This window comes from Pogoniulus pusillus, chromosome 1 (assembly GCF_015220805.1).
Source record: "Pogoniulus pusillus isolate bPogPus1 chromosome 1, bPogPus1.pri, whole genome shotgun sequence".
Taxonomy (NCBI): domain Eukaryota; kingdom Metazoa; phylum Chordata; class Aves; order Piciformes; family Lybiidae; genus Pogoniulus; species Pogoniulus pusillus.
Window position 1 is genome coordinate 11,062,257 of NC_087264.1, and position 12,051 is coordinate 11,074,307.

Here is a 12,051-nt window from a genome sequence, read left to right on the forward strand (position 1 = left end):
AAGAAGATCCAGTAAAGAGTCAATCCTTGGTAAAAATTAATTGCTCTCAATAATATCTTGAGGTCTGCAACAACTGAGTAAGTGCTTATCAATCAATAATTCTCAAGGAGAAAGAGGATAAGGGCAATCACCCATCTGAAAGAACTACTAAAGCTAGAGAAAACCTGTATCAACAGCTTTGGTAATTTGCAGGCCTTTAATACCAGGCTGGTGCTGGTTGTTCAGGCAATCCTACTTATCCCTGCATCTACTGACACAGCACTGCCAATCTTCTTCATCTCCCTAAACTTTTGACTTCTAACAAACCTTGCAGCACAGAGTTCACAGAACTTCTCTGTCAGCTCCTTTGGTACCTTTCAGTGTCAAATTATTCAGACCAGCTAGAAAACAGCAGCAACTGCTGATGCTAACATACCCCTACATTGCCACTCCAGTAACCAGGGACCACAATGTTCTGCACAGGGCCATGAGAGTATTTCTTGGATATATCAGAGGAAGGTTCACTTTTAGCTCAAGCACAACATTCCAGGAATACAGCTATACTAGTTACATTGCTCTACACAGACCTGATAGCCCACCCAGGAAAAAGAAGTGTATCAGGCCTATTTTGCCTACAGCTCTTTCATACTTAGGCACACAGTACAAGCATACAAACTGGTTTCAGCAATAGACAGTCTGCCTCCATACAGGCTTATTAGTTTGGGCTGTCCAGCTGACAGATTCAACATCAAGGCTGCTTTTGAACCACACAGCTGATTCTGCAAACAGACTATCTACATCCACGATGCCTTGTGCTCCAACTTATAAACTGCATTAGACCTAGCTTATGAGACAGCTGAGATTGGACATCAGGTACCAGAGAACCTGTGTGCAGCTTATTCAGAACTAATCTTACTCAGATCCTACTTATTTATATAAATAGTATGCTGTAAAAGAAACGTTCTTCCACATAGTAAACTGCCCCAATAATGCATCAGCTTCACTGTCCTCTATGGAGAAATGACTTCTTGTATTCTACCATTTTTTTCACGCTTTCTAGCTTTACACTTAAAAGGGAGGAAATAACAGCTGTGAACATACTTGGACTAGCACTGATAAATTTAACACAATCTCTTTGTACAGAGGTTTGCATTTCCACCTTAACCTAAATTATCTCTTTCCAAGAGTATGACCTTTTTCAGCTGTAGTTTTTGAATAAAAGTTATTAACTGCTTGGGAATACACATCTATCCAAGTGACCTGCTCAGAGACATGTTTCACTCTGTTGAAATCTGAGCATTTACAACCATATCTAATTTAGTCTTTATGGATTGGATGATCTCAGAGGTCTCTTCCAACCCGGTTGCTTTTATGATTCTATCAAATAAGTAAATCTACCAACATGGTAAGATTATTATATTGAGCAGAACACAATCTTTCTAGAAACTACAGAAAACAGCTTCCAAGTTTCAACATGGATTTCTTTTTTGCACTTATGGAAATGAAGGAAGAAGAGAGGTTAGTAGCATATAGTACTAAAATGTTTAAACTAAAAAATAAATGTGCTTCTCAAAAATGAATAAGTGATTCTCCCACCCAAATACTTTTCAAGAAGCTGTGATGGGGAAGCTAAACGATATAGACAAAGGCAAAAACATAGATGATGAAGAAAAAGTTAAAGTCATGCATTGGCTTGTATAGCATTTGGCTGTACTCAGCTAATTCCCAAGGTAGTTTCCTTCAGTAAACATTAACAGCTCCAACCTCAGCATGAAGAAATAGTAACAGCATCCTTTGTGTTCTAAATTGCAATGCAGGACATTTGTCTTTTCCCAAGTAGACTCTCAGCTGCAGCTTTTGCCTCTTTCCAACTCCTGACCCCTAGGATTCTCTTAAATTCCAGGTGTCTTTCCCAGATCTACATTTTCATGACTTCAATAAGAAAAGGAGTTTGTTTTAAAAGTCACAAGATTTAAAACAAATGTGTTTATTTGTAGTAAGTTTCCACACATTGTGGTAGGTGAGCTGTATCTCTTAGAGATGTGTTCAGTTTAAAGCTAACATTCATGACACCCATCCTGGCTGAGGGATTGCCAAAATACTTACCTTCACACAAAGAAAGACCATTATATTGCAGATGGGGAACCAAAGCATGCATACTGAAAACTTTGTGCAGCTTCTTGCTAGCCAGAGTCACTATTTTTTAAAAGAGGTTTCCTTAAAACCCACTCAAGACAAAAAAGGACCTTCTCCCAATCTTCATGCATCAGGTTCCGTCTAGCCTTGAGCTCTGTGGTAAAGGGTTGGACTTGATGATCTGTGAGGTCTCTTCCAACCTTGGTGATACTGTGAAATATTACTTAAAGGTTGCTTGGGGGTCTTTTTTAATGGTTTGGGTTTTTTTTGGCACATAATAGCAGAGTTCCCCAAAACCCTATCCACTTCCAAGCCAACAAGATAAGCTTTCTCAGAGAAGAGAAAAAAGACAGGAGGGAAAAAGGCATTCTCCTCCTCCCCAGAGCCCCACCCTGGTATTACTCAACCCAGAAGGAAATGGAGTAAAGTATCTTCATTTGAGAGAAACTTTACTGTGTGGGAGGGACTAAGTCTAAGACCAACTGTATTTGGAACACAACACAAAACCCACCTTTTCGCAAAAGCCTTCCCCCAATGATGAGCCGACATCCTTTCATAGCCAGAAAATGATCAGCATGAAGAGAAAGAAAAAGAAAAGCAAAAAGCAAATGAAGTATGAAGGTGTTGGTAACTGAAATATTTTTGACAAATGTTAGCTTTATCCAGCAGCTGCATAATTAGAAAGACCTTGACATTCAGAGCATTAGAAACACACAGGGCAGACTATAACTAGTTCTTAGACTAAGATGCCAACAACTGAGAAAAACCTGGAAGAAATAGAATCTCCATTCAAGGAAGATGAAAAACATTAAGGAATTAAAATGGCCAAAAAAAAATCCATGTTTACAGTAAGTAGGAAGGACTCTTTCTACAACAGAAAGGACAAACAGTATCAAACTTTTTTATTTTAAGTATTTATACAATACTGAAAACTATATTCTCATCAGGCAAATGAATAAAAGGCAATCTCTTACAAAAGGCTCTAGGAATGTTTATTACCTTAGCCGTTACCTCATCTTTGTACGAAATATTACGACGGGACTCTACACAATTTCTTGGAAAGCTGTTCAAACCTGTAACAATCATGGAACTATGACCAACTAATGAAATTGCTCCATTACTCTAACTTGGGCAGCTGACATAAATAAATAGTAATTTCTAGCTATATGCTCCCCATCAGTACTTATCAGGAACCATACCGTGTTCTTTTAAAAATACTTTAAATGGAACATATGGAAACCAATTTCACTGCAGCCCTTCCTAACAATTTGTTGTATTTTATTTCTCATTTATGATTAACATCTTAAGAACATACAGACTGGCAAATACTCCTCAGTGAAAGAGAAAAAAGGTTAGCCCTAAGGATACTCAGAAGTAGTGTCTCATTGCACAGATGTATCAGTGCAAGTGCACAGTAGGGCATCCAGCATCTGCTGACAAAGGAATTCTACTGGAAAGTCAAAACACAGATTTCTGGCAACCACCAAGAGGTGTCATAGCAAACACTCAACCACAATTGCCTCTACACCAGTTACTGCTTTGAAAAACCCTAAGTTATCACACATTATAAAATATTACATTATTTTTCTGTACTATAAAATGTGAAGCCATCAGTTGAAGATGTTCTGTACTTTCCTTATTTTACTTCCATCCTACCACTGACCAGGACACAAATGAGAACACAGAGAAACATGGATTTTGTCAGCCCCAGTATATCCATGCTGGTGTGTTTGCATATCCAATTCTTTGGTTCCAGCACATGTAATTAAAGGGCGGTTTTCAGACTAGCTTTCTACATAGTCATTCTTAAAGGTGAACAGTCATGGTTTCCATATCATGAAATTGTTAATGTAGTTCTACAAAGTAAAATATACAACACAGTACAGAAGTTATCAATCCATGAAGGCAGATTCACTGATGTGCGCTACAGCCCAGCCATTAGGGATGCTGCAATCAAGTGAAACAACTGAGTGGGACAAAACTCAGTAAAGGAGACAAACAGAGTGTACATTGTACCTGCTGAAAGAGAGAAAACACTAATTTGGAAATTTTTGTTGTCAAACTGAAGAATTCACTATGTAGTTCTCAGCCTACCATAGTACTCATTCATTTAACTGGCATGACACCATGAAAATGAGTGGCTAGTTTAATTAGGTCATATTTGCCAAACAACCAGTTTAAAGGAAGAATCTGAAGGGTAAACACAGTCTCTAGCACACACAGGCTCTAACTCTTGACACACATTCCTAATTCTCCCTAATCTCAGCAGTGAGAAAAAAATAAAGGAGAAAACCCAGGAATAAGTCAGAACAAAGCAGCTACAGCTCAGAGAACAGGCCCAGCTGCTCAGCTGCCTGATGGAAACAGACAGCACGGACTGACATACAGGAGACTTCCACTTGGCAGAGGAAGCACTGCTACCCAAAGCAACACTTGCACACTCACAATTCCGGCTACAGTTCAGCAGTGGAAAGTGCCAGTGACAACTGCACTGCTGCCCCTCAAAGATTAGTGGGACAACCCCAAAAGCAAAGCACTAACAGGCTTCAGAAATAAAAGATGCTTTCTTTGCAGACATACAGGAGCCCTCTCCACTTGTAAGCACTACAGCCTCTACCAATGTATCTGGCATAATTTGGTTCATACTCTGTACAGTATATGAAAGAGAGCAAACCTGTAATTCCATGATTAGCACTGAATAACAGAACAGTGAAGAAATCCTGCTTATATAATCAAAAAGATAAGTCTGGTGCCAGTTAGAAAAGCTTTTTAAAAGCTCTTTTGTTGCTTCACATTATCAAGATCTGACATTTACCATATCTTTCTTTACTGCTGATTAAAATGGATATTTATTGACATCAGTCTGGAGAATAACAGAATATGGTTGGCTCTTCAGCTATTTTTCACCAACAATACTGCCAACTAAGTTGTTTCCAGAATAATCACTGTCAGTGATTACATACTAAACAAAAAAACCCTCCACAGTTGGTTTTCAAAGACCACACTGAGCCTGCAGATAGAAAATTTTTTTTTAGGCTTCAGCTCTACAGGAACAAATTTTATTTGAAAGTTAAATTCTGTTTGCATGTATTTATACACACAAAATAAGTTCATCTAGCTGCTGCTTTACAGGCCAAGAAGTCTTCCTTAACCCAAGGGCTTCATCCAGGAGACTGACTGGAGTGTTGTCACAGGTGTAGTCAGTAACTTTTAGGCTGGTGTTTTAAGAGCAGTAAGCATCATACATTCTAAAGTTTTTTAGTGGCAGATGATCTCCACATCAAGCAAAGCCAACCTTGATATGCCATGAGCCTAAAAAAAAAGTGACCTCCATTTTTGATCTGGCTGACATCCATGAGGCAGCATTACTTAACTGAGAAAAGAAAGTTGCAGACACATGCTACTTGCATATCATATGAAATGTAGATCTGGAGAGACAAATGCTTCCACTCTTAGAAGTCTTTTGACTTGAGTCACCTGAGACATGCAGGCATGACTTTTGACTAGAATTAAAATGGAGAACTGAGCAGACAACGTTAGGTGAGTAGGTAAGAAAGCTAGAAAGAAGTCTACAAAGGCTAGGGTATTAAACTCCCTATTTCTTCATTTATTATCTTTCAGTAATTTCTGCATCTGTGATGTTTTTGAAATTGTTACTTTTAAGGCTGCAATTTAAGTCACATTCGGTGGTGCTAATACACAAAGTTTGACTTTTTAATAATTTCTGGAGTAAGGTTCTGTAGCTTAGTTTTTCTGAGTTACTGAAATAATGCAAAAAAGAGAAAAAATAAGTTAGTTTCCAGGAACAGAAACACAGTAGTGCACCTTGCAGAAGTTGTACAGTAATATATCTGTCTGTAGTTGTGGTATGACTCAAGTAATCTTATCCCTGGGCTGCTGTACTATGACTAGCGTAGAGCAAAACAAAAATATTAGTATTTCTAGCTTTCTCCACCTGGACTGGACATTATCATCCTCTTCTGTGTCAGTATTTGCAACCACACAGAATGGAGATAAACTCACTTTTCCTATGGGCTGATTTCAGGCAGATCAGGGAGCTGACCAGACTCGTCATACAGCCCCACAGTAATTAGTGCTGGCATGAACCCCAGGTGGGAAGCAGCAGTCAGGGCTGACACCCCTAGCAGCCTCCTGTCAGTTCGAGCTGACAGTGAAACCGAATGATTAAACAACATGGCACAAGCTGTTTAGCAGAGCTAAAGAATTAAGCCTCTCACTTCAAAATGTGAAAATACTAGCAGTCAGTGACTCACAACATCACACAATCCAATCGGGTATTTTTTTAGTACTAAATCACAGAGCATTCATTGGAACTATCAGGCAGTATAAAATGCATAAAAGCCATTTTCCTGTTCTGTGAAAGTTTATAACTAAAAATATATCCCAGATGAATTCCTGAAATATTTAATTTTCAGTTATTTTACCACCTTCACCTAATGTAATGCAAACATTCATGACAACTGGTGAAAAATACAAAAGACCATAGATGGTCCCTGTAGAAGAAAATCTACCCCAGCTCTTGGCCACAGGCAAGCTTTTCACCTCAGTCCCTTCTCAAAAACACCCAAACAATCTAGATTTCATGCTACGGAAGAAAGCATTTCAATTACAGATCTATCTGTAACAGGAGAAGACTGATAAATAATATATTAAATAATGCAAGCTTGCATATTGTCTGCAAATGCTCTAATGCATTTTGTAGCTACTTGGTAACAAACCAAGATCTACTGCACAGACCTTCAGCATCTTGAATTTTTGAATCTAACTCTACCCTTACTAAGCATTTTAAAATAAGTACTTAAAAATACCCTGAACAACTAAATTAAGATACTTCTGCTGCACAAAACCCTTTTATACAGGCTTGCAGAAGTGCAGTTGCCATCACACGGGCATTTTTCAATAGTAAATGTTTCACATTAGGCACAGTCATGGAGATAACAGAGTATTTTAGTCTCGCTTTTCCTCAAATTACTTCATTTTTTTTTATTTCAGACTGGCCTGCAGTGCTAACACATGCAAAACAGCTACCTTTCCCCCTCAAAAAAAACCCCACAGCTGTTCAAATTAACCTGTTTTAGTCAAGATTTTTCTTCTCTATTTCACGCTCTTAAAAAGAATTTTACTGACCTCCATATACCAACTGCATCTCCTTGTTTTCATCTACAGTTGACTACAGCCTTCCCACATTTGTATTAACGAGTACTTGTCCTTCTCCCCACAGTCTTGCTCCTTCTGGTTCTATTTCTTTGTCACTGTTGTCTTCCATCCTGCCATATGTACATTCCTCTGTGCCTTCTCTTATCTCTGTTTTCCACCATTTATCTTCTTTTCCCACTACGTTTCCACACTCTTTCCTGGTCTATCTTCTCTCACTTCCTCCTCACTGCTAGTAAAACAGGTTTATTCTCATTGTTGTAACACCTAAAGGTGGTTCTTCTGTGTCTACCTTGTCACCCAGTTTTGTATGAAAGAGTTCTCTGCTGCCTTGGCTGCTTTATTCTGCCACATGCAGGTCATAATTCTGAAGATGACAAAAAGATTTGATTCTCTCATTCACTTCTGTTCTCTATGCAGCTAGCAGCCATTGCTGCACAAGACACTGCCAGAGGAGAGCTGCTCTACCTTCATGGTGGGAAGCCAGCTCATTGCAGGCCAACAGCCAGCTTCCAACTGTCCAAGTGTGAAGTTCCTACAATCACAGATCATCTGGGATGCCTTTCCTCTCAAACCCAGGTGACTCGGAGCCAAATCCTTTTATCTCAAAAGGCACTAAAGGCTGAATAGCTGTGAGTGGCTTTTGGAGAAAATCACTGTCACAGTATTTCCACTTCAGCAGTACATTCTCAGTAAGAAGTGGCATATACTGCCTTAAAAAAAAAAAATACCTCGAGTGCTGCCAATTAGACCTTGTCTATTCAACAGGAGTTGCCAACTGCTGAATGTGGTTAACTGCAAGCACAAGCACAGACAATTTACTCTCAAAATCATTCTGGAGGCTAACTTCATTTTCAAATCTGCAAGTAGAGGCATGGATAAGCTATGATCAGCACACTTCAGCTTCAACACCAGCTAGGCCTTTGTCAGCAGTAGCAACCTTCCAAGGAGAGAGAAGGCATTAAAGGGGTCCACAATCATAGCCCAAAGGCTAGCTGAATACCTCTTAAGCCTCCTTCCACTCAAGCTTCAAAGAATCCTATGAATATTAACTATTTAGCCTTCTCCTATACGAAAGAGAATCAAGGGCTCAATTTTCCTTTCAACACAATACACCCAGATTTGAGGTGGAAGAGCAGTTAGCTGAAGTATCACAATCGTCACATTTGGTATTAAAAGAGAGCCCTGGCATTCACAGTTGTAGTGGTAATTCAGACAGACTAAATGTCACATTTAAATTTAGTTTTAAAGCAAGGCTGAACAGAATGCATTTTGGTGAATTTCTACATAGATGACAGCCAGAGACAGCTTCCTGAGTATTGTACTGGGGCGGTAGTTCAATAGATTTGGTGAGCACTTGGATTAATGACTCCTTGTCAATACCACAACTTACAAGTATTTCTGTGGTCACCAGCCCAGATTACAGCAGGCAAAAAATATGCCTTAATCTAAACCTAAGGCAGTTCTTCCGTGAGCAAGACACTTCACGCACGTTAAATTATGAAGATTACTAAAGAGAAGTGTTAGACCAGTATTTTGAAGTGGGAACAAGGTGCCTTAAATGGAACGTTGAAATCTAACTTCCACACAGCTTGTGAATAATGTATCTCCTTAAGCACATACTAAGTCTTTCCACTGTTAAGCTACCCATAGCAAAGTTTGAATTAATTACATCAGAGTGCTTGAACACTTCATAAAATGATTTGCTGGGTGGCCTTCACACATACCCATGGTGCTCGAAAACCTCAGTCACATTTGCTTGTAGACGACAATAATTATCCAAATAAACTTTGTACAGTATTTTGTAGAGTGTGCTACAACTTCTACTCTCCCTATGGCACAGGAAGGGCTGCATAATATTGGAATAATTTTCTTCCACAAGGCAGGAAGCTCATTGAGATTTTACAAGCAAATACGCTTAGTTGGGTTTTTGCTCAATACAGCCCTTAGCCTGCAGGTTGCATCTAGTGCTAAAGCAAATAAAGATCACAGAAGTTAGAAGTGTCTATTATGTCAATAAAATCTAAATCCCTAGTAATGCAGTAATTGTTCCATGCAGCATGTTTTCTAATGCTTTGTCTGGTCTTGTTTTAAACAATGGAGCTACCAACACTTTTCTTTGACTATTTATGGTCTGGAACAATCCAACAGTTTTTCCTGATCTTAACTGAAGTTTCCACTTTTTTTACACCAGTTCAAAACATAAGCATTCTTGGGGGGGGGGGGGGGAAGCCTCTTCTGTCAAGCTTAGCATCTGTCTTCTAAAGATTATCAGGTAGCATTCACAGAAAGCTAAACACAAAGTTCACTATGAACTCATTTTAGACTATACTGAGTGACAACTCCCTTTTGTTTATCATCTGGGGACATGTCAGAGCAGAAAAATGGTTAGACAGGATACACCGGGATCGAGTAAGTTTTAACTTAAAAGAAATACAGCTCCTATCTGCAGAAAGAGAGTCTCCTACTGGGCTTCATTTGTGGTTATCCACTCATTTCCTTTCTTCCTTCTTTCTTTCTTTACCATACAACTTGTGAGATTGTTAATTTAGTATTTGATTCAACCTTATAAATAAAATGTCAATTTCTAAAACGTGGCTTTGTTAAAGAGAAAAAAAAAAGGGGGGGAGGAAGAAATGAAACGCAGGCTCCCTTATCTGGAAGATAACTCTAATAAAGAAACCCTTTTAATGTCAATCTGAACAGGTGACTAGTCAAACAGGGTCGTTATCATCGACAACCTTGCAAATTAAGCGGGGAAGAGGTCTATTATATAGGTCACCTAGCCCACCCCTTCAAGAGCTGAATTATTGCCATCTGTTTACCAGAGGTTTATTCTGCTGCTTTTAACAGTAAGTTCGCATATTAGAAGAAGGCAACAACCCACCACCACCCACCTCCGCAGATCTTCTCTTCCCCGATACCAACATAACAAACGCGATCCTCGCCACCAAGAAACACTCGAATAAAGCATTTACAGTGAGGACTCTGGGTTTGGGGGAGGGATGCCTGCAAATGCTACTAAAAAGGCGAACCATAATGATAGATGTTGAAAAATAATTAATTTAAAATAAACCGGCAAATTGGGTGCACTACAAGCTCGAAACGGCTCATGACAATGCTCCGCAGGGCGATGCCCACCCGGGACGGCCAGAGCCCGGTAACCCCGGGCCGCGCCCCAGGCCAGCGTCCCCGGAGCCCGCGGTGCCGGGGAAGATGGGGCGCGGGCCGGTCCCCACCACCACCACCACACGCCGGCGGTACTCACGTTCTCGGTGTCGCGCTCGTTCACCGTGGGCAATGGAGTCCGAGTGGACATTTTACTTCACTCGAGCGGCAGCGCTGCCCGCGACGGCGGCGCGCACACACACACACACGGGCCCCCAGGCCGGGCTGCGCGTCTGCTCGGAGATGGTGGTCGCAAGGAGCCACCATGAAGGACGAGGTGACTGGAGGGGGGCGGCGTCGCGTCGGTGCCCCCCAACCTCCGGCGGCGTCCCACGCCCGGGCTAGATCCCTTTCAAGGAACGGAGCAGTCTCGCCCGCTCCGAGTCTTCCGGGCTCATCCTACGGCCAGGCCGGGGTCCGCGGGGGTCAGCAGCGGGGAGCGGGGCGCGTCATCAAGCGGGGAGGGATGGAACCAGGGGAAGGGAGGCGGTGAGGGAGCGGCTCCGCGAGGAAAACGCAGGGCGGGCGGGGAGAAGGAGGAGGAGGCAGCAGGGCGTCGCACAACTAGGCTGCTCTCGCCAGCCCCGCTCCGCTGCAGCCCGAGCACCCGCGGCTAGCGCAGGCCCGCCACCGAAGGGACTCCTGTCTCCTTCCGCCGCCGCGGCCCCGCTTCACCGGGCCGCCGCTCGCATGCCAGCCAACCTGCCCGCCCCAGGCTCCGAGAAGGACGGCACCCTACGGGCCGCGGCCGAAAGCTGGGGAAGCTGGGTGCCCGCCCGACGCTCGCCCGCTTGCCCCCGCCCCTCCGCCGCTCCCGGACGAGGCAAGATGGCCGCCCCGCTTCCTCTGCGTCGAGCCCAGCTCCGGCATGAACCGGAAGGGCCCGCCCCCCGCCCGGCCGCACCGGGGAGGCTGGCGCCGGCGGCTTGTTGCTAGGGTCCGCGGCGGGGCGGGAGCGCGGCGGGGCCGGGATGGGCGCTTCCTTCTGTAGTGACACACTGTACGGCCACCACCCCTTTCCTGTGCGCTGGGGATCGGTCAGCGGGAGTCCTGCCTGTCCCCGAGCCTCGGCTTGGAGCCGCACAGGCAGCGCTAGGCAGCGCTTCACTCCCGCTGCCCGTCGGAGTACCCCTGGGGCGGCCCGGCCTGGAAATGGGAGGGGGAGGGGGGGGCTGTCGCTTAAATAGGCCTTCAGAGACCTGGGGGCACCCCCACTGCCCTAGGCGGAGGAGCGGTGTGAGCCGGGGCGAGGAGTTCAGGTGCTGGGGAGCACCGTGGGGAAAAAGAGGATGAAGCCGTAGAGTGTGGCTGAAGAAATGGCAGCACCTGCTTCATGTGCTGCGTTCCACAGCCGGAGAAGGGGCGCGGGCACGGACCCTGCTGCCCTCTTACCGCCCGCAGAGCAAAACTAGCATGTGTCGTCTAGAAACCTGTCTGCTGTACAGTGGCGTTCGGGATTCGGGCCTCAGGTCTATTGCCATAGCGTGTCCTCCCTTTCCTTGGACTTCACCCGCCCAGAAGCTGGTGTGCCGTAGAGGAGGGAGGGCAGCCGTGGGGAAGGTGCGAGGCTGGCGGTCGCCGGGCTCAGCCGGT

The 12,051-nt window shown here is 43.4% G+C and overlaps 1 protein-coding gene across 10 annotated transcripts in view; it reads right to left on the bottom strand.

The window, feature by feature from the left end:
• MARK3 (microtubule affinity regulating kinase 3) overlaps positions 1-11,288 on the bottom strand; it is a 62,877-nt gene extending 51,589 nt beyond the window's left edge. For 4 of the 10 annotated variants that reach the window (XM_064167251.1, XM_064167002.1, XM_064167164.1 and 1 more), the window contains exons 1-2: positions 10,559-11,288; positions 2,627-2,665 (exon numbers count right to left, since the gene is read on the bottom strand). In XM_064167251.1, coding sequence (XP_064023321.1) covers positions 2,627-2,665; positions 10,559-10,609 — 90 coding nt within the window. In that variant the 5' untranslated portion in view covers positions 10,610-11,288. The remainder of the gene's footprint in view (positions 1-2,626; positions 2,666-10,558) is intronic. The other 6 variants (XM_064167485.1, XM_064167553.1, XM_064167416.1 and 3 more) reach the window with 4 other exon arrangements.
• Positions 11,289-12,051: the final 763 nt, after the last annotated feature.